We start from the raw sequence: 24,030 nt of genomic DNA on the forward strand, positions 1-24,030 counted from the left end.
AATCAATATCAAAGAATTCAAAGAACAAAAAGGAAATCTAAAAAAAGAACATTGTACGAGTTTGTATTGCGGTCGTTTGACTATTGCTGTAGGCGGCTTTTCAAAACAACACCAAATGTTCTACACCAATTCATTCACAATAGAGCAAAATGTCATATATGTTGAATGAGAAATTAATCCATCAAATGGTCTTTTAAAACATGATTTTTAGGAAGATACACAAAAGAAGTAAATAAAAAACCAGTAAAAAGGCATTGAGTTCGGCCGGCCCGAACTTTGGATACCCATCACCTCGGGTATATATGTATGTAATCCCTCTTTCGTCACACTCTGGTGAAAATTGGATAACTTATGCATCCAAATTCGGTGCGGACATTGAGTGGTCTAATAAATATAAGTCACTGTTGAATTTTGTATTTGAAATTGAAACAAAATCGTGTAATAAATAAAGCTGTTATGGGCTTTAGACCCTTTATCTGGAGATCGGTCTATATGGCAGCTATATCTTAAAAAAATTCCGATTTGAACCATATTTAGGTGAGATGTCAAGAGGCTTAAAATAGCCCACTGTTTAAAATTTCAGTGAAATCGGGCAATAAATAGAGCTCTTATGGGCTTCAGACGCTTTATTGACAGCTCTTATGAGCTTCAGACCCTTTATCGCCAGATCGGTCTATATGGCAGCTAAATCTAAACATAGTCTGATCTGATATCGGGAGACCTAAAACTACTCAGATCATTTATCTGAAGATCCGTCTATATGGCAGCTATATCTAAATAAAGTCCGATTTGAACCATATTTAGTTCTGATATCGGGTCGCTTAAAATAGCCCACTGTTTCAAATGTCAACGAAATCGGGTAATAAATAAAGCTTTTATGGGCTTCAGACCCTTTATCTGGATATCGGTCTATATGGCAGCTTTATCTAAATATAGTCCGATCTGAATCATATTTGGATCAGATGTCGGAAAGCCTTAAACTACTCACTGTATCAAATTTCAGCGAAATCGGTTAAAAAATAAAGCTTTTATGGGCTGCAGACCTTTAATCGGGAGATCGGTCTATATGGCAGCTATATCTAAATATAGTCCGATCTGAGCCATATTTGGATCAGATGTCTACTTTTTGTTACGAGTATCAGCGAAATCGGATAAAAAATAAAACATTTATGGGCATTAGACCCTTTATCGGCAGATCGGTCTATATAACAGCTATATCCAAATATTGTCCGATTTGGCCCGATGGTTAGGCATCAGAAATACGTATCTGTTCAGATCAATATCTCAATTTTTTAAGGCTGTAAAGTGATTACAACAGACTGACGGACAGACACAGGGACATCGTTAATTCGTCTTAGAAAGAAATCCTCAAAATATACGAAACAACTGAATTTTTTAGCACTCAAAACATCGATTTGATGAGTCATCCGTCGTGTAGTCCTAACTTGGCACCCAATGACTTCTTTTTACTTCCGTACGTAAAAAATAAAACGAGAGGTCAATGTTTTTCGACATCTGAAGAAATGGTTGATGCGTTCAGAATGCATGGTTAATTTTTTTTGTGTTCTCTAATCCCGAAATATAAAAGGCAACCCTCGTATTTCGTTAATACGCAGTTTAAGTTCATGTTGCCATATAGACCGGTGTTCTGATTTACGGTCTTGAGCTCATAAATGGGCACAAAAATTAGGAACAGTGCGTTGCAATAGGACTCTCGACATTTTAACGGAGTATAGAACAGATCGTACCATATTTCGATATAGCTGCTATATAGACCGACTTGCGGCTTCAGCGACTTCAGCCTATAAAAGCCCCATTTATCATCCGATTTTTCTGAAATTTGAAACAGTGAGTCGTACTAGGGCCCCCGATGTCTAAACAAAACATGATCCATATCGGGCTTTATTTACATATAGTTGCCATATTGACCGGTCTGCGGATTCAGGGTGTTAATCCTATAAAACCCGCATTTATTGTCCGTTTTCACTGAAATTAGGAACAGCGGATTGTAGTAGGACACTCGACATTCGGACGGATCTGTCTTACAGCCCGATCTGCGGATTCAGGGATTTAAGGGCATAAAAGCTGAATTTATCGATCGATTTCTCTGAAATATGGAACTGGTCCACATCAGACTACATTTGGATATAGCTGTCATGTGGACCGATCTGTTGACATAGGGTCCAAGCGCGTAAAATGTGTATTTATTATCCGATTTCGCTGAATGTTGAAACTGTGAGTTGCATTGGCCCACCCCACATACACATCAGACCACATTGAAATATAACTACCATATAGTCCGATTTGCCGATTATTCGTCTGAAGCACATAAAAGGCGCCCTTATTGGGCGGTTGGCCTGAAATTCAGAACAGTGAGTTGCAGAAGGACGTTGAGCGGAGAGATCGGACCATATTTGAATATAAGTGCCATATAGATCGATCTGCGGATTCGGGGTCTTAAGCCCATAAGAGCACCATTTATTATCCCATTTCGTTTAAATTTGGAACAGTGACTTGCAGTAGGACACGTGATGTTTAAACGGAGCATAGCCCAGATGGGACCATATTTGGATATAACTGCCATATAGACCAATCTGCGGATTCAGGGACAGGGAGCCAAGCCTGCCAAGCATATCCAAACCGAATATTATCAACAGCAGATTTAGCTGTCATATAGACCGATCTGCTGATTTAAAGTCTTAAGCAAAAAAAAGCGCATTTCGTACCCAATTTGGTTGTTGTTGTTGTAGCCACGTTTGCATGAGGAGGTGGCGATCCTCGTCGAGCTCTTATAGGCGATCAAGCTCTTTCCGGTCCATACGACCGATCGCCGCGGGAACATGATGGCCATTGGTTATTTAAAGGCGCCCATAACTCGCCTTGTCGTATCGAGCATCATAGATTCTCAGTATTTAAGCAAGGAACGGTGCCACTCGACCTCTTATAGAGGCTCTCCACTCGATACCGCCGACTGTCCGCGACTGCAGTTGCACCTACTCCGTATAGAGCATTCCACTATCCGCAATCTGTGGAAGCTTCTCGTGATAACGAAGAACACCACACAGATTGGGGCTCAAAGTTCCGGCCTGCGCGATGCTCATAGGTAATCCCGTGCCGGGCCCGATTTGGCTGAATTTTGGAACAGTGAGTTGTGCTAGGCAAACCGATATCCGAACCGATTATGGCGCACATTCGATCTTATTTGGTTATAGCTGCCATCTAGTCTGATCTGCCGTTTTAGAGTCTTACGCTTATAAAAGCCTCATTCATTAAGTTTTCTCTGAAATTTAAATCTATAACTTGTGTAAGGTTTCCCGATACCTGAACTAAATATGTCCAGATCGACCCAATATGGATATAGTAGAGATATAATAATATAGGATAGAAAATATATTCATGGTGGTGGGTATTCAAAGTTCGGCATGGCCGAAATTAATGAGTTTTAACTTGTTTCACTTTACGGGGTAATGGTATCACAAAGAATTTCCTTTGTGATATATATTTTTACTTCATATTGAGAAATGTTTTTCATCAATGGTAGTATAATAGTCCTACTTTTAAGGACAAAAATCTTTTAATGGAAATATAAAAATATCTAAAAAAAATGCGAATTCTTAAAATAGGATTTTTCGAAAAGGAATTTGCAGTCATTTCTATAGTAACTGGCGATTCAGTCAGCATGTTAAATTCGTAATGATATGTTTTCATCATGTCTTCATCATTTTGAAGTTTTGCTTCAATGGCTCAAAGTTATTGCCAAAATCCTTCGATGCAAGAAAAAGTTTTTAATTTGCAGTAATCTTATTTAGTGTGTGTGTAGAGTATATAAGACTCGGTCTGTCACAACTTGATTAAATTTCTTTTATCCACATCGCCCAAAAGTCACTACAAATATGTGGAGGAGCGTAATTATAAATTGTGCAGCTATTAATGACAATTGTTTGGAGAGGGGGGAGGGAGATAATGGAGTACAAAACATCTACAAACAAGCCATTGGAATGTGTATGGCATTTAAACAAAAACACAAAAGCACTGTTGAAAGTAAACCAAATAATTATTGAGAGGCTAGCGGGGAGATGATATGGATTTACCAACGATACAAAGCCAAACAAACAAATAGAATTCCGTTAAATTTAGATGCTGCTCACAAATATGAGAGCAGTAAGTTAGGGGATAGTTGAAGGGGTGTTTTATAATTCCCATGCCTATGATAATGACGTACATGCCAAATATACACACTCACATCACACAAACAACGATTGTGGGGGCCTTAATTATTTCACTTTACAATATTTGCACATATTCTTATGAACTTTCTTCCCCTATCACTATTCATTATCACATTCTTAGTTATCTCTACGTTATATATATTCCTTAAGGTTTAAGAAAAATATGATATTGTGTTTTTTTTTTCTCCTGGACTTACCTATTCTATCAAATAGTTCTCCACCGGCAGCATACTCCAGGAATATGTATTCAATGTGACCATGTGAACGATTGCCAAAAAACCGCAGGATATGTTGGTCCTGTAACATTTTCTGTATGCAAATTTCCTTGCGCACCGATACGATGGCATCCGAATGCTTTTTCAAATCGACCATTTTCATAGCAACAGCTTCACCGGTTTGACGATTAATCAACAATTTTACTCTGTAACAAGAAAGAGAGAGAGAGAGAAAAATATACAGGTATGAGATGAGATTGACAAGTAGACAGAGAGAGAGCACGAGTAAAGGATATAACGCCAAAATATGAAACAAACTGAAAATGGAACACTTACATACTCCTCTTTTTGTAAACAAAAGCAGAGCATTCTTGAACCGAGAACAACAACCCCGCCAAACAATAAGCTTACCAAGACCCATTGAATGTGGGTGTTCTGCTATTAATTTTGATTTGCTGAGAGCGGGCAAAAGTAATACACAAAATACTACGGAGTTAAATTTGCTCAATGTATTGGTTACACATGAGTTTATACTCTACTCATTCATGTATTTGTCTGGTGGCTCAATATCACAACATCGTAATTGGAAAATAAAAGAAAGAAAGAATTAGTATACATCCAACATAGGATGGGGGTATACTAATTTCGTCATTCCGTTTGTAACACATCGAAATATATGTTCTGAATGATTCTTGATCATCTTGACATCCTAATACGATTTAGCCATGTCCAATTTATCACCAATACTTGTTATTAGTGTAAGGCGCCAAGGTAGCCGAGTTGGTAGCGTGCTCGGATTGACAGCGCGGAGGTCGTGGGTTCGATTCTCACCAGAGGTCTTGGTCTGTTGCTACTGTGGTATCACAATGGACTAAAATTGTCTTGTCTAACCTAAACTTCCTATTAGTGGTCCGTGTTTTGATATATCTGCGATACTCTAAACCGATCTCGCATCTTGACTTCTTGAGCCTCTAGAGGGCGCAATTCTTATCCGAATTGGCTGAACTGTATGATCTAAATCGATTCATAAACTGATATTTTATATAAATCAATGTGCTCGTTTGTTTCTTAGTTGGGTTGTCTGTTAGTTATAGGCTCAAAAACGGCTGAACCGATTTCCATTGAAATTTTCACAGATGGCGCACAATGATCCCGTGGTGAAAATAGGGTACTGCATTTTTTCATATCGCAAGGGACAGGCGGGACCTCCCCCTTTCCCCTTATTTTCAGAAATGCTAGATCTCGGAGATGGGTGGTGCGATTTAAGCGAAGATTTGTTTGCCCTCTTATATTTAGTAACCTAAAAACAAAAATTTGGGATTCAAATTTTGGGAGGGGTGCCTAGGGGGGCCACTCCACCCCCAATACCCACCAAATATATATACAGACCCATCACGACAATATGGGACTCAAATGAAAGGTATTTAAGAGAAGAAAACGTATCCGATATCCAATAGTGGGACCAAGTATTTGGGGGACCACCACAGCCCCCAAAACTCCCTAAATCGGACATATATATCTCCCATGACAATATGGGCTCAAATAAAAGATATTTGAGAGTAGAATACGAATCTGATATTCAAATGTAGGAACAAGTTTTTTTGGGGTCGCCCCATCAAAACACCCCCCAAAGAGGACAAATTTACCCACCATAGCAATATAGGGCTCAAATGAAATGTCTTTGGGAGTAAAGCAGGCTAAAGTGTCTATGGGGCCACCCCAGCCTCAAAAATAACATTTGAGAGTAGAGCATGATGGAGATATTTTTTCAGGGCTTAGTGTTTGGGCGACCACTCCACTTCCCGACCATGGCAATATGGAGCTCAAGTGAAATATATTGGGTAGTAAAGTACGAAACTGATACCCACATTTGGGACCAAGTTTCTGAGGACGTCCCACCCCCATAACATCCACCAAATTGAACCATGACCACCATGACAATTTGGGGCTCAAAGAAAGTTGAGCTCGATGCCCCAAACTGGGCATATTTTCTGGCAGAGGTTAGCATGTCCGCCTATGACGCTGAACGCCTGGGTTCGAATCCTGGCGAGACCATCAGAAAAAAAATTTAAGCGGTGGTTTTCCCCTCCTAATGCTGGCAACATTTGTGAGGTACTATGCCATGTAAAACTCCTCTCCAAAGAGGTGTCGCACTGCCGTCACACGCCGTTCGGACTCGGCTATAAACAGGAGGCCCCTTATCATTGAACTTAAACTCGAATCGGACTACACTCATTGATATGTTCATGGGCAAATTTTTTTTCGCCAAGTATGATCAAAATCGATTATTATATAAAATCCAAAGTGTGTTTGTTTATCTGTTTGCCTGTCTGTTTGTTCCAAATAAACTCGAAAACGGCTGGACCGATTTCTTGAAATTTTCACAGATTGTGTAGGATGGTCTGAACCAAAAGCACCACGCAAAAATAAAACAGGAGTAGAGTATTGAAATAATAAAAAAAACATTAGGTCCAGATAATTAGGGGGCCGCCCCGACCCAAAAATCCCGCAAATAGATATATTGGACCATAATGACAATATAGGACTCAAATGCAAGATATAAGGGCGTGTATTACGAATATAGTCTGGAGGGAACAATAGGCTATATAATTTGTGGATATCGGAAGGGGGCGCACTCTCCCACTTATCCCAAAAACACCACGCAACAATAAAAGTGAACCGATCGGGACAATATAGGACTCAAATGAAAGGTATTAGCGAGTTGATAACGACTATGGTCTGGAAGGAGCAATTGGCTATAAAATTTTTTGATATCGGAAGGGGCATACTCTCCCCCTTAACCCAAAAGCACCACACAAAAATAAAAGTGAACCGATCGGGACAATATGGGACTCAAGTGAAAGGTATTCGGAAGTAGAGTATTAATTTGATAATAAACATTGGGTGCAGGTACCCAGGGGGGGCCGCCCCGGCCCCAAAGCCCCCTCAAATTGGCATATTGGACGATAATGGCAATTTAGGACCCAAATGAATGGTGTGGGAGTAGATTACAAATATCCCTTAAAAATACTTGCCAAGTATACTCATCTTTTTCGAATTGTCCCATGACCTATTCTACGCTGTTAGAATGGTGGCAATTCGTCACCTCGAGTGACAACCCTTATAAAAGTGATAGGTTTTTCCATGTAAGGGGACCAGAACTGGGACCGGTTCGTATCAACAGAGGACCTATCCCGTGACAGGTTTGGGACCTGTCCCATTCCCCGTAAGGTATATAAACCGATATCTGGGGCTCAATTCTCCTTCTATGAAATGAAACAAATATTTTCATTTTCGTATGAAAACATGCTAATAAAAATGTCTTTTTTGATATTGTGTTTACTCAAAACAGGAATCAGATATGCTACGTAAAACGTAAAAAAAAAACTTTTAATATTGTGTTTTCATAAAAAGAAAATTGAACCCCTGGTCTTGACTTTTCGATCTCCCATAGGGCGTAATTATTATCCGATTTGGCTGAAATTCTGCATGAGATGTTCTCTTTTGACTTTTAACAATTGCCCCAACTTCGGTTTAGAACGGTCCATAACCTGATATAGCCACTAGAGGGCGCAATTACTATGCGATTTGGTTGAAATTTTGCTAGTTGCGTTTTGTTTTGATTTCCAACGACTGCGCCGAGTATGGTCTAAATCGATCCATAACCTGATATAGCTGCCATATAAACCAATCTCGGGTATTGACTTCTTGAACCCCTATTGGGTGTAATAATTATTCAATTCGGCTAAAATTTTGGAAGAGGTGTTTTGGCTTCTTACAACTGCGCCGAGTATAGTCCAAATCAGTCCATAACCTGATATAGCTGCGATATAAACCAATCTCCCCATTCTTGAGCCTCTAGAGGGCGCATTTACTATCCAATTTGGTTGAAATTATTTACGTGGTACTTCTGTATGACTTCTAACTAGAGGTGTACAAGTGAGTCGTGATTCGCGAGTGATTAGATCCAAATCTAATCACGTGAGCGTGGTTGAATTAAAATTTTCGTGAGTCGTGCGTGTGTAAAATTTTTGTCTCTAGAGGGTGCGTGAACGTGAACGTGTCGACAAAAAAGTCGTTGTGTGAATAAAATGTTTGTCTCGTGAGCGTGAGCCCAAAATCACTCACGTGCACATCTCTACTTCTAGCAGCTATAAGTACGGTCTATATCGGTTCATAACATAACAGCGCTCCTATGTATTTTCAAATTCGTTCAAAGAACCATATGATCTATGGTGGAAGGGATATAAGATTCGGATAGACCTAAAGGCCATGGAGCACGTCGAACTCGAATCTCAGAGAGAGTAGAGTTTGAATATCACCCTGCCCTCTCTGGATTATACACGAGCCATACGAGAGATGGCAACAAAGGTGGACGAATGAGTATCGGACCAGGTTGTCGCGAGGACTAATGCCCGGATTCAAACTTAGAACTCTTTCGGCGACTCCACTTGGTGGCTCATTCTTTCTGCAACATATTTCTGGGAGTGCCAGGAAATGCGACTATTTTTATCCACCTTTAGTCATTGACAATAATGTATTGTTAATGACTATATTCCAAGGTAGTGGAGATTGTAGAGTTCTTCGATGTGTTCCTCTGCATATCCATCTGTGTAGATCTACACAAATCAAGTCTTAAGGGATTTTTGATCCCCAGAGTAGCCGGCTGCTTCATGATTAACATCTGTTTTATCATATTGAAGGCACCCTTAATGTCAAGAAAAACCCCTTCTATGTAACCGGTCATGAAGGTATGTTTTTGTGGACTTACCTTTCCTATTGAATCGCTGTTGCCAAGACATGCAATATCTTCTAAAAGAAGTCAGACATTTACCCAAACTAAAAGTTTGAGTCAATTTAAAAGATAACGTTAAACATTTTTAACCTTCTGTCATTTGCAACGGGTTCAATTGCTCTGAATATATTTTCTCACGCATATATGGCTTGTATATAAAATACTACATATAATACATGGTAACATTTAAGGTTTCATTGTTAAAACCACTTATTAGAGAGATTGTTTGTTTATTAACATAATCTTTGTTATACGGTGTATTTTGTTTATTCGCTTATTCTCTCGGCCTGCGCATTGTAAATTCATCAAAGGAAACAGCACACATAGAAGAAGAGAGATAGGGAGAAAGAGTATTTATTTTATGACCACTCTCATTGTCTCTCTTCGGATAGAAGCCGGAAGGAAGTGTTTGAAAGGTTTCCGGTTTATTGACTTGTTTTTTTTTTGCAGTTTGTACAATTTCGGCGCACATTAAAAAAAAGATACACAGAGAAAAAATTTTATGACAATTAGCGCTGCGGAATCGGATTCGACTCACAATTATTCGACTCCGCAGCCCTGTTGACAATAGCTTGGATGGCCAACAGGGGTTGCCATTTATTAAAACTGAGTGTTTTGCTAAATTGAATTTTACATCTTATAGAGAATCGTTGGGGTTTTAAAGTGTGACATGCATTTCATGTACTCGTTTGCTGCATTTGACAGACATATAATGCTCTAAGGTGTGGAAAACCTAACTCAATCTCACTATTTACAACACAATCTTTAAATTTCAGCTAAATTATGTAAAAATATGCCATTTATGATATCGAGAAGATCAATACGGAGATCGATCTATATGGCAGTTATATCCAAATATGATTCGATGTGGACCAGGTAAGGTAAAAAACAAGTTATGCTCCGATTCGGACCATAATGGAATTAATGTTAGAGACCACAGTAAAAATCATTGTGTAAAATTTCAGCCAAATCCAATAAAGATTTCGCCCTTTAGGGGCTCAAAAAGTAAAATAGGGAGATCGTTTTAAAGGGGAGCTGTATTAGGTTATAGACCGATTCAGACCATATTTGACACGTATGTTGAAGTTCATGGGAGAGGCCGTTGTACAAAATTTCACCCAATCAGATAATAATTGCGCCCTATAGAGGCTCAAGCAGTCAAGATCCCAGATCGGTTTATATGGCAGCTATATCAGGTTATGGACTGATTTGAACCATACTTTCAACATGCACAGTTGTTGAAAATCATGGCGAAACTCGTCGTGCATTCGGCCAAATCAGCATTCGGCCAAATCAGCCAAATCGGATAAGAATTGCGCCCTCTGGAAGCTGAAGAAGTCAAGACCCCAGATCGGTTTATATGACAGCTATATCAGGTTATGGATCGATTTCTACAATACTTAGCACAGTTGTTCAATCATAAAAAAAAACACCTCATGCAAAATTTCAGCCAAATCGGATAAAAATTGCGAACTGGCGAACTGTGGTGGCTCAAGAAGTTAAGATCCAAGATCGGTTTATATGGCAGCTAATCAAAACATAGATGGTTCATTTACAATCCCAACCGACCTACACCTATAAGAAGTATTTGTGAAAAATGCTTTCGACAGACAGACGGACGGGCGGACAGACGGACAGACATGGCTAAATTAAAAAAAAAAAAACAAATATGAAAAAAAAGAATAAAAACATACTAAAAATATTAAAAATACAAAAAACAAAACAAAAAAAAATAAGAAAATAAAAAAAAAAATAAGAAAATAAAAAAAAAATAATTAAAAACAAATAATAAAGAAAAAAAAGAAAAATAAAACTTTAAAAATTAAAAAAATAAAAAGATTAAAAAAATATATAAATAAAAATAACAATAAAAACTAAAAATAATAATAAAAACTAAAAATAATAATAAAAACTAAAAATAGTAACAAAAACTTAGAAAAATAACTTAATACAAACAAAGTAAAAAACAAAAAAACTTTAAAAATTAAAAAAATAAAAAGATTAAAAAAATATATAAATAAAAATTATAATAAAAACTAAAAATAATAATAAAAACAAAAAATAATAATTAAAACTAAAAATAATAATAAAAACTAAAAATAGTAACAAAAACTTAGAAAAATAACTTAATGCAAACAAAGTAAAAAACACAAAATATAAAAACAGAATTTAAAAAAAATAAATATTAAAAATATAACAAAAAATAAAAGTTGAATTAAAAAAAATAAAAATATATTAAAAAAATAATAGAAAAATAAAAAAAATAAAAAAATTAAAAAAAATTAAAAAAAATAAAAAAAATAAATAAAAAAAATAAATAAAAAAAATAAATAAAAAAAAATAAATAAAAAAAAATAAATAAAAAAAAAATAAATAAAAAAAAATAAATAAAAAAATAAATAAAAAAAAATAAATAAAAAAAAATATAATAAAAAAATATTAAAAAATCTTAAATCTATAATAAAAGTAAAAATGTAACAACAAAGAATAAAAAAAAGTTACAATATAGGAAAATAAAAATAAAAAGAAAAGAAAATAAAATAAAAATTAAAAAAAATAAAAAATATAAAAAATAAAATATATAAAATAAAAAAATAAGAAAAAAATAAGAAAAAAATAAAAAAACAAATAAAAAGTAAACAAAAGTAAAAAACAAATAAAAAATAAACAAAAGTAAAAAAACAAATAGAAAATAAAATACTAAAAAAAATAAACAAAAGTAAAAAAACAAATAAAAAATAAAATACTAAAAAAAAATAAAATACTAAAAAAAAAATAAAATACTAAAAAAATAAAATACTAAAAAAAATAAAATACTAAAAAAAATAAAATACTTAAAAAAAATAAAATACTAAAAAAAATAAATACTAAAAAAATAAAAAAAATACAAAAAATATAAAAAAATAATAAAATAAAAAACTAATAAAATAAAAAACTAACAAAATAAAAGTAAAAAAATTAAAGAAAAATATATTAAAAATTAATAAATGTTATTTAAAAATAAAAAAAAATTAAATATATTAAAAATACTTAAAAATAATAAAAAAAATTAAATATAATAAAAAAAAATTAAAAATAATAAAAGAAATAAAGTAATGAAAAACTTTTTAATTAAAAAAAATGGAAAAATAATAAAAAACATTAAAAATAATAAAAAAAAATTAAGAGTAATGAAAAAAAAATTCAAATTAATAAAAATTAAAAATAATAAAAAAATGTAAAAGTAATAAAAAAATAAAATAAATAAAGAAATAAACAAAAAAAAATAAAGAAATAAATAAAAAGCAGAATAACTTTATAGGTAGGATTTTTTTGGTTTTCTATAGAAACAGAACCCTGCGGTCTGCAGCCGGACAATATCCGATTGTATGATTTGAAAAGTAACTTAAATATTGTGCAGATAAAAGTATGGGTTTATTATGACAAGAAAAACATTTGATTGATGTGAAATTTCGCTCGCGAAACAATTAAAAATGTTTGCGACTATTCCGAAAGCTGAATAAAATATCAACCCTAAGTCGTGATTTTCGTATGAGTCGTCATATCTTGTGGTTCGTGATTTTCTCGTGAGTCGTGATTAGCATTTTGAGTCGTGACTCCGCTCCATCACAATCACCTGATTAGATGTGGATCTCACTCACGAATCAAGTGGCTAACGCATGATTCACGCGTGACACTACTACTCATCACTCTCGCACACCTCTACTGCAAACTTCCAGTGATCATTACTAGTGACTAGCATAGTATGAACTTTGAACAAGTAAGAAAACAGACATTGTTGAAGTTCGTTCAATCGATCTTCAAACAACGCCATCTGCATTAAACTCGTGTACTAATCTACCCTTCAAAAACAAACAACATCGCCATCTAACCATTTGTTTTGCATTACATGGTCATGCAATATCGTCAGTTGTCAACTCATCGTTCAACTACTAAGATGTCCGTCCGTCGTTCTTCAAATAAATCAAAAAATCTAAAAAAAATAAACATAAAGACGTTTTATTTTAATTTGCACCAACTTGGTACTGAATTAAACAAACATTATGCGTTTATTGACATTCTGTCCACTTCATACAAGATGTTATTTAGCTCATTGTGTAAGAGAATGATTTCTAAAACTGGTGAGAGAATTGTACCCTATAGGTACACCGTAACGCAGAGGTTAGCATGTCCCCCAATGACGCTGAACGCCTGGGTTCGAATCCTGGCAAGAACATCAGAAAAATTTACAGCGGTGGTTATCCCCTCCTAAAGCTGGCGGCATTTGTGAGGTTATATGCCATGCATAGAAGCCATGTAAAAACTTCACCCCAAAAGAGGTATCGCACTGCGGCACACCGTTTTGATTCGGGCATGCAAAGGAGGTACCTTATTATTGAGCTAAAATTTGAATCGGACAGCACTCATTGATATATTAGAAGTTTGCGCCTGCCCCTTAATGGAATGTTCATGACCAAATTTGCAAGTCTCGATCTAGATATGAAGAAGACGTAAATCTTGCCAAACATTTCATATACTTTTTCCAACAAACTAATAAATCATAATCATTATTGTTCTTCCAAATTTATATTTTGCATTGGTGATAAATCCAAGGCACTGATGTACGAAATCCCATGGCAACCGGTTGTATGTACTGGATTGACCCGATGAATTCCTTCATCGGCAAGGGTTGCCCGCCTCAGTGTACTACAACAACAACCGATAGTACGCCATCCCACGAACCTTACATTAAAAACTAAGCACTTTACCAACATAACTGCCGAGTTGCTTGAACTAATTTTACACACTTTTCGGACAGTCCAAAGGATATCACTACCCAAGATTTCGTCTTGGCCGAAAAGTAGATTCACTTTTTTTACTTTAAGAGGCCACTTATAATTAGAAATGATTCGTTTTTTATACTAGGCTGAAGATAATCATTTGTAACTACATAAATATAATGTGCGGATGATATATACTCACTCTCCATATGCACCTTCGCCCAATGTTTGGGCCAGTGTCCACCCTTCAACGAATTCCCGGTTACCGTTGCCATTTGACGAATTATGACTACCATTGTTTGTAGTGGAGTTGCCATTGGTATTGCCATTGCCATTTGAGGATGACAAAGCGGCTAATATGGAAGTGGACATTGTACACTAAATTCCAGTTACGGCAACGTTCTTCTTTCTTTCTTTAGCGGCCACCAAAATTGTTATGAGGGCAAAGAGTTTTATGTTGAATATTTTGGTGGCCTTTTGCGTTTGCTTGTCTTCTCTGCTACAAGGAATATCTTTAATTTTTTGAATATTTTGTGTTTCCTTGTTTTGGGGCCCTGTTCTCCTTGGTCGAGGCTAAGATGCTTCACAATACGCAGTCAAGATATAATGGAAACTAGTTTTGTTGGCTATAACTCCTTTTTTTACTTTTCTTTTTGGCAGATATCCACTGACGTCGAATACAGATGGCAGAAGATGAAGTAGGAGGAGGTTGGTTGGGCTCAAATGGCCGGCCTAGGAAACAGCAAATTTTCAAAGTAGAAAAAACAAAGTTACTGGCTGGAAGACCGGTTGTGTGTGTGTGTGGAAACGATTGTGGATTTGTTACACGTTGGCTGGGGAAGTTTTTTCGTCAATGCTATACCGAATGGAAAGGCTGACTGGCCGGCTGGATAGCAGGCTGGCTGGCTGGCTGGGATGGTTGTTGAATAATGTGTCTGGCCTTCAAGTCATAACGTTTGTTAATAAAGCAACCAAAATTGTTGTACAGATGGTTGGCTGGCCTGAATGCTTGGTCGCCGTTTGCTAGTTTTTTCCAGTGCTTGCCTTGCTGCCTGATTGAATGATTTTGGCTTGAATGCTGACTTGGGGCCTATGAGCATTCCTGGGGCGCTGTTCGCTTGCCAGGCAGGTCTTTAATTTGAGGTAGGTTGTAGGTAGGTTGCAATATTGAGTTTACTTTAGTATCACGTTTTCCTCATTTCTTTTAGCCTTCTGACAAGGCTATATTCAGTACCATGTATGTGAGTACTTGTGTGAATATATGAGAGTTGATATTTGTTTCTTCTATCTTTTTGGCTTGGTAAGCAAGGACAATACGTGTTGCTGGTGGCATCCACCAAAAGTCGTCTGATGTCACTTTCAATGTTGCACAAAACCCCTATATTAGTTTGCTAGCTTCTTTCTTGAACTTCTGCTGCTCCTTTTCCTTTTTTGATTGTTAATAATTTATTACTTAATCCCAAAATAACGATTGATGCTGACAGCACAGGAATCCTTTTCTTGGGTCCAAAGGTTTCGGTTGATTTCACAGCTATTATGTTGACCAAATCTGCAATGAAATGGAAAAACGTCATGACATGTTAATACAAATTAAGTTTTATGCTGTTTCATACATGGAAGAAGAAAAAGAAGAACACAGAGAGTGAGAGAGAGAAAGGCCTTTATTGCCTTTGGGGTATCTTTTAGCCAACTATGCGACTTTATTAATCTGTGCTCAAATGGTTTTATTGAAGTGTGTTCATCAAAGCCATTATGTTCAACTTAGCAAGGCATATATTTATTTTTATGGACCGTTAAGGAGGATAAGTTACTAAACATAAATAGCAACACTGAAAAAAATATACCGAGGATACTTTTTTTATCAACATTTTAATAGAAAAACATCTTTGTATATATAAATATTAAAATGTTAGGGTCTGCAGAGTTGCCAAATTTCACAAATTTCCCTACGAAATTATCACAAATCAACGAGTGCTATCCGATTGCATTTTAAGCTCCATAACAACGGACCGAAGGCAAAGCGATATATCTTTTTTCTGGTGTTATCGCCAGGGTTCGAACCTAGGCGTTAAGCATTATAGGCTGAAGTGCTTACTCCTGCGCTACGGTGGCCTGTTGGTAATCCCAAAAATATGAATTGGACAAAAAATATTGAGGTCAAGCAACCGGGGGGAACGCCCCACCCAAACGGGCATGTTTACCGATTGGGACAATGTTGGTCTCAATTGAAAGATATATGAAGGTAGAGGTGTAAACATCGGATACCAAGCCTCCAAAAGGACATGTAGGCCGATCAGGACAATATGGGATTCAAAATGTAGGTCTTTGGAAGTAGAATACGAATTTGATATTAATATTGGCGATCAAGTATATCATGGACCGCCTTACACTAAACCCCGATTCCCACAAGGGGACATATATACTTTCCGGGACAATATGGAACTAAATTGAAAGATCTACAGGAGTAAAATATGAATCTGAGATTGAAATTTGGAACAATTTACCCCCGGACATTCTTTCATATCAATGAGTGCTGCCCGATTGAAGTTTAAACTCAATGACAAGCGACCTCCTTTTTATACTCACCTCCATAAGATGGGGCCGGAGGCCACCGTAGCGCAGACGTTAGCATGTACGCCTATGACGCTAAAAGCCTGGCTTCGAATCCAGGCGAGACCCTTATTCCCCTTCTAATAGTTTTTTTAATTAGAAAAACATTTCGATAAATATTTTTTGTAGTAGTATACAAAGACATCAACATTTTCGTATATACAAATCAAATCGTTAGAAAGCAGAAATCAGAGATATTTTGTATGCCAAATTGCAAATTTCCCACGAAAATTCTCAACGGGCATGTTACCGATTGGGATAATTTTGGTCTCAATTGAAAGGTATTTGGTAGAGTAAAAATCTGATATAAACATCGGACTATAGGAGTAGAGTACCACTCTTATATTAAATTTTGGGACAATTTACTAACGAACAATCTCATATATCAATGATTGCTGTCCGATTGAAGTCTAACCTCAATGGCAAAGGACCTCCTTTTTGTAGCCGAGTTCGAACGGCGTGACGAACTGCGACACCTCTTTAGGGAGACGTTATAACATGGCAAAGTACTACAACACTTTTGGCGCGATGACAAGAATATAAATATGATGCCGTCAATTCTTAATAGCCTCCTTTGTCTGACATTGAATTGATACCAAAGGGAATTTAAAATATTTGCCAATGACGCGACAAAAATAATACCAGGTGGTATTGGCACGGTTTTTTTGGCAATTTTTCCATCAGTATATGAATTTGCTGGGAGGGTTTAGGGTCATTTAATTTTGGATGTTAGATGTACTCCATTCACAAAAGACTTTATTGGAGCTCGATATTTCCAAGATGATTTTGGGAGTGGGAAGGCCCCCAGGTTGGTGGGTTTAGGGGGTGGTGTGGACCCCTAGTGTGGATTTCCGAAAGTGTGTATGAATTTCGTGCTCTGCTCCCAAATACCTTTAATTTGAGTCCCATACTGCCATGATCGGTAAATATGTATGACAGATTTAGGTGTGTTTTTGGGAGGTGAGGCAACGTACTATATTATCAAATATCATTCATTTGAACCCCATACTGCCATTGGACTCAAAATTGGATATCTAATTCGTTTTCTAATCTCAAATACGTTTCCTTTAAACCCCTTATTGCAACAGTCAGAAAATATGTCCGATTAGGGGTATGGGCCCTAAAAGCTATCAATATCGAGCTCTAAAGACTAATCTTTCTAAAGACTTAAATTGTCATGGTGATCAAATACGTCCTATTTGGGGGTTGTTGTGGGGGGTGGGACAGTTGGTCCCGAATGTTGATATCAGATTCGTGGTCTCATCCCAAACACCTTTAATTTGGCCCCATATTTCCATAGTCGGCAAACATGGTCGGTTTGGGGCTGTTTTGGGAGATGGGGCGGCCACTCAGTGACTTGGCCCTGAAAATATATATCAAAGTCGTGCTCTACTCTTAAATACCCCTTTTTTCAGCCCCATATTGCAATAGTCAGCAAGTACGTTGTATTTGGGTGGTGTTATGGGGGTGGCCTCATAAACACTTTTTCCCGAATATTGGTATCAGATTCGTGCTTGACTCCCAAAGACCTTTAATTTGAGCCTCATATTGCTATGGTCGTAAATTCTTCCTTTTTGGAGTTATTTTTGGGGAGGTACGGTCCTCCAAACACTTGGTCCCACAATTGGATGTCAGATTCGTATTTTACATTCAATACCTTTCACTTGGACCTATATTGCCATGGTCGATAAATATGTCCGATTAAGGGGTGTTTTGGGGTGGTCGCCCAAACACTTGGTCCGTCAATTGGATATAAGATACGTTTTCTAATCGTAAATACCTGTCATTTGAGTCCCATATTGTCGTGATTGGTCAATATATATAATTGGTAGTTTTTGGGGGTCGAGCGGAGCCAATGGCGTCGAAATTTGGATAACAAATATATTGGTTTTAATTTACCATAAGAGCGCATACAAAATTTCGCTAAAATCGCACAAACCATCTCCGAGATCTGACATTTCCAAAAATTAGGGTAAGGGGGAGGGCCCGCCGCCTTCAAATATCAAACTATTTAAGTACCCTATTTTCACCACGAGCCCCTAATGCACAAGCTGTGAAGATTTTTAAGAAAATCGATTCAGCCGTTTTTGAGTCTATGCGGAACATGGTTAGGTTAGGTAAGAGTGGTTCCATTGTGATACCACAGTAGCGACAGACCAAGGCTTCTGGCGGGAATCGAACCCACGACCCATGCACTGGTATTCTAAGCACGCTACCAACTAGGTTACCGGGGCGCCCTACACGGAACATACAAACAAACAAATACAAATTGATTTTTATATAAGACTAGCTCAGCCCGGGCCGCTTCGCTGCGCCTTCATTTATAGCACGCGAAAAATATGTTTTTTATTCTTCCTCTAGAATTTAATTAATCAAATTCTTCTCCAAAATTCTATCTTCTATAGATATTTTGTTTATATCTATTTTTATCTATTGTAAAGATAGACACTTAAACTACCGAAAACACCTATTTTTAAGGTCTGCCTTAGGGTAAGTTAAAAAATAACGCAAACAACCGCAAATAAATTCCAATACTTTATTTTTCTTTATTTTAAGGACCGACAGGATGTCATAACAAAGATAAATCCCATATAATCAATTTTGACCAGTCTGGCCGTCTGTCTAATCCAATTGAAAACAGCCCATAGATGGCGCTCTCGGTTCGTGGTGCCGTCTCCATTTAATTGATCCAATTGAAAACAGCCTATAGATGGCGCTGACTTAAATGCTAGTGATACTCGCTTGAAGTGGTTTAACGCCTATAACATTAATCATCATGTGGTAGTTGTCTCTAATTGTCTTTATGACTACCTATTAAATAGTCATCATTTTGTCTTTTTTTGAATCAAATCAAATTGTCAAAATAAACGATTTTCAGTGGTATAGAACTAATTTGCTGGTCTATATATGTGATGTGTTGGCAACAGTTCCTAGTAATTAAACCAAGTTCTGGTCGTTTGGACATGTCTAGGAAAAGAAGGCCCATTTTCGATGGCGGCCATCTTAAAGTTAAGGTTTGCATCTCCTCCTATCAATCTGAACGAATCGTCATAACTTTGGGGTGTGGCCCCAAATTATTAAATCACACAGTGTCCTATTAGGTCATTTTGATTGATCTACTGTTTTGGGGTGAATTGGTCCGCTAGATATATGAGCAGAATATAGATATCAGATTGGCAGTCCACAACCCTATACCTTTAATTTAAATCGATATTGTCTTGATTGGTGTAAACAGCCATTTGGTGGGGGGTGTCTATATGAAGGTTGTGCGCCATACCTCATCTGCCACTTAAGCACAAATTTTAATCACGCAATCTATTCAAAAATATCTATCACTTGATCCCCAACTGCTTTAATGGGTCAAATAACCTATTGGAGGTTATTTTAGGAGGAAAAGCACCACCTAGATTCTTGGACACAAAGTTTAATGTCATATTTGTAATTTGTAATCCGAAATACCTTTAATTTCATCATCCAGCTATAATCTACTAATATTCTTATTTTAAGGGTTTATTCGTAGTCTGATCCTGAATACCTTTCATTTGAGTCCTATATTGATATGCACGTCCAATATGTCTGTTTGGGGCAGTTTTTGGGTTTGCGCGACCCCTTGGATACTTGAAACCATATTGTCCGTATCGGTCCACTTTTCAATTTGGGTGGTGTTTTTTCGGGCAACGGGGGAGGGTCCGCCCCCTTTTCGATACTTGAACCCATATTGCCCGTATCGGTCCACTTTTGATTTTGGGTGGTGTTTTTTTCGGGCAACGGGGGAGGGTCCGCCCCCTTCCAATATCAACAATTATATAGCCTATACCTCGTTCCTGACCATATTCGTAATCTACTCCTGAATACCTTTCATTTGAGTCCCATATTGATATGTACGTCTAATATGCCTGCTTGGGGCAGTTTTTGGGGTTGGGTTGCCCCCCTGGTTATTTTGACCAAATTAAATACCATATTCGTATTCTTCTCTCCTATACCTTTCATTTGATACCCATATTGTTTCTATCGGTCCACTTTTAATTTTGGGTGGTGTTTTTGGAATAAGGGGGAGGGTCCGCCCCCCTTTCAATATCAAAAAAATATACAGCCTCTTGTTCCTTCCAGACCACTGCCCATATCTGTGAAAATTTCAAGGAAATCGGTTCAGCGGAGATTTTCCCCTTACTAATGCTGGCTACATTTGTAAGGTATCCTGCAATGCTAAAACTTCTCTACCATGTGGAGTCGCTATGCGACACGCCGTTCGGCATAAAAAAGGAGAGGACATAATCGGACTGCACTCATTGATATGAGAGTATCATCCCCTGTTGCTTAATGAAATGTTCATGGGAAATTTAGTAGTAGCATAAACCAATGGAACGACCTATGAACCTGGGCAAAGATTGAAAGTTGGTAACTATAACTTTGAAAAAGTCTGCAATTTCATATAAATTAGCATCATTGTTCGCAAAATGAATGCCACCAGTTTTGATAGAAAATGAAGCATAATATTGGCTAACAGATGCTACTTTATATTAAGTAGGCTGTGCAGGAACAAAGCTTACTATCGACAGACAAAAATTACGTGTACCATACAAGACACTGATACTTTGCGTGTTGTTATATGGCAGCGATACTCAGCCCCTTTACGGTAGCGTTGATGGCAAGCCACACATGCTCTTTGTTTCACTCGTTGTTGAGACAGCAACGAATGAACATGCGCAGGGGTGTACGCATCGTTTTGCTGTTTTTATTAAAAAAAAAACAATGTTTTTTTTTATTGATTAAACGCTTGGAAGGTTTAAACATATATTAAAGTTATCTTATTTTTGCAAAACACCAGTCATTCAGTCCAAAAACTGATTTTTTTACATATTGAGAGAATTAATAAAAATACTTAAAGAGAGTATTGCACACATACAGTCACAATTTCATGTTGGGCATCGATGTTATATATGGTTCTGAAGCATGCGTACATGTGACGAGGCAGTACAGAGGCAATTTGGTCCATATACAAACTCTTCCTGTACTACTTAATCTACTGTTGCATGCTTCGGAACGATATGACAGCATAAGTAGTACAGCATATTGTAGTGGAGAGTTTCACCATTTTAAGAGGTGGTACTTCCTTTGAAATGCTTAATTTGTGTGAGATATGAGGAAAAATGTTCCAAAATTATTCCTCAATAAAAACGCATAGTTCGGTATACTGTTTTAGTGACTTTTAAAAGCTTTGATACTCCAGAAAATAGCAATCAAACATTCGCAATCTCGACTTTTTCAATCATATTTCTCTCTCTGAACCTTCTGATTACCCAAAAATAATCCCATAATCCAGTGATGATGTTAGATCAGCTAGTTTTGGAAATAACCTCGTAATTAAAATTTCTGTTTCTTAAATTTAGGGAATATTTCTGTTTAAGTAAAAAAATTTAACAATCAACACGCTTCACTAGCAATTTTAAGTTTACATCAACGCACATCCTTACTATTAAAACATTAGATAAAACAAAAAAAAAAAAAAACACAATATTGTGCATGGGCATTCTTCAGAAAAAAGGGCTGCTGGGTTCAATGCTGATGAACTCGGATTGCGACAAATACATTGCCATGATAGCAACAATGCTAAAAAAACAACAATAGAAAAAAAACTGTGGTGAAATTGTTGGAATTGGACATTTGTGCTGAATGCCGGATTACTTTAGCTAAACAACCCATCCTGAATAACCGAAACGAGCATTTAATTTTTTCTTTCACTTGCCACTCATATTTCGCACTTTTGCCATGGTCATGGTTTTCCATGGTGTGAATGACTGCAAAATGTATCCTTTTTTGCTTGTAAACCTGTATCCTATGCGACTCTTTGGCATGCGCACCAAAGCCTCGAAAAGGACTCCAAAGAGCGGAATGCATACAATTTTGAGATGCTGAAGAGAATTATACCCACAGGAATATGGGAAATTCGCACATGTTTGTTAGGAGGCAAAGGAACCACCATCATCATCATCATCATCATCATTACCATCGCATCACATTGCTTCGCATCTTGAGGCAAAATTTACCGCATGAGGAGGACTAGAGCGTATTGTGGATGTTTTGATGATGATGATGATGATGATGTGTGTATGTGTGCGTTTATAGCACACAAAGGAAGCATACAAGAAGAAGAAGAAGCAGCAGCAGCAGAGCAGTACACATGAATACTGTATACACATAATATCGGCTTTTACGCCCACCACAAACAACATACCGGGAAAATTGAATTTTTTTTCCTCCGTCACATTTTAATATCATCTCTGTCGATGATTAGAAAGGACTAAATACACAACATATCGGTTCCATGTAATGGAAACAACATTTGTTGAGGATTTTATGAAGCTTTATGAAGTCAAAAAGGTACTAAACAACAACCTGGAAGTACTCCATAAAGATAATCGTCATAAAAATGTATTCCAAGGAACGTTCGTTCAGTTCATTCCCCCCGCAAATCATTGTGTGAATGTGGCCATTTTTTTTTATCTTAGCATGCGAAGGTGCCACACCCAATATCAACCAATGTAAACATAAAATTATTTTAAGGTTTATTAAAATAATGTATGCTTAGAACGTTTTTACTGATAAGTTATTACATTTCGCATAAAAATTTTTAAATCAGGACTAGAACATAGGGAGAATCCTTAATTTTTAGGCCAATCTTTTACTAAACCAAAAATGTAAATTTCGTAAACAAATTTTGTCATGTATGAAAAAACGAGAACATTTTGCTTCAAACTTGTGACCAGCGTGGGTTTAACGGCAACATAGGTTGCCGTTTTTTTTAGATGACAATGTGCAACATCTTTAACATGGGTATTGAAAGCGGAAGATATAAGGGATCGATTTAAGGGGCCATAACTATTGGGTTGCCCAAAAAGTTATTGCGGAATTGACAAATTTTTTCACAGCTTGTGACTCTGTAATTGCATTCCTTCTTCTGTCAGTTATCAGCTGTTAATTTTAGCTTGCTTTAGAAAAAAAAAGTGTAAAAAAAGTATATTTGATTAAAGTTCATTCTAAGTATTATTAAAAATGCATTTACTTTCTTTTAAAAAATCCGTAATTACTTTTTGGGCAATTCAATAGATATGTTCGTAAAAATTCTAGTCGATACAATTGGAAGTGCAGACATGACTAAATCGTTTCAGCCATGTCACCATTACCCTATGTTTGGAGGAACAAACACAAATCAAATTAAAAAAACTAAAAAGTAAACCCAAAATTAATTTCAAAATCATAAATAATAGAATATACAACATGTATAATTAAAAACATTAAACAAATCTTCTTCTTCTTATATATAAAAATCAATTTGTGCTTGTTTGTTGGTTTGTTTGTTTGTCTGTTCCGTATAAACTCTAAAACGGCTGAACCGATTTTCTTGAAATTTTCGCAGATGG

At 36.5% G+C, this 24,030-nt stretch overlaps 1 protein-coding gene and 1 long non-coding RNA gene across 5 annotated transcripts in view; one reads left to right on the forward strand and one right to left on the reverse strand.

Moving 5' to 3' along the window:
* The window catches only part of LOC106082767 (serine/threonine-protein kinase grp), a 146,003-nt gene that overhangs the window by 48,941 nt on the left and 73,032 nt on the right, over positions 1-24,030 (reverse strand). For all 3 annotated transcript variants that reach the window (XM_059364239.1, XM_013245496.2, XM_013245497.2), the window contains 2 exons: positions 14,202-15,548; positions 4,427-4,650 (listed from right to left, as the gene is read on the reverse strand). In XM_059364239.1, the coding sequence (XP_059220222.1) occupies positions 4,427-4,650; positions 14,202-14,371 (394 nt within the window). In that variant the 5' untranslated portion in view covers positions 14,372-15,548. The remainder of the gene's footprint in view (positions 1-4,426; positions 4,651-14,201; positions 15,549-24,030) is intronic.
* LOC106082770 (uncharacterized) lies at positions 13,165-19,501 on the forward strand. Of its 2 annotated transcripts, none has more exons than XR_009397484.1 (3): positions 13,165-13,360; positions 19,015-19,099; positions 19,166-19,501. It is a non-coding gene; the product is annotated as an uncharacterized LOC106082770 (long non-coding RNA). The 2 variants fall into 2 exon arrangements; XR_001220543.2 differs by having other exon boundaries at positions 13,165-13,336.

Source organism: Stomoxys calcitrans, chromosome 3 (assembly GCF_963082655.1).
Source record: "Stomoxys calcitrans chromosome 3, idStoCalc2.1, whole genome shotgun sequence".
In the NCBI taxonomy this organism is placed as follows: Eukaryota; Metazoa; Arthropoda; class Insecta; order Diptera; family Muscidae; genus Stomoxys; species Stomoxys calcitrans.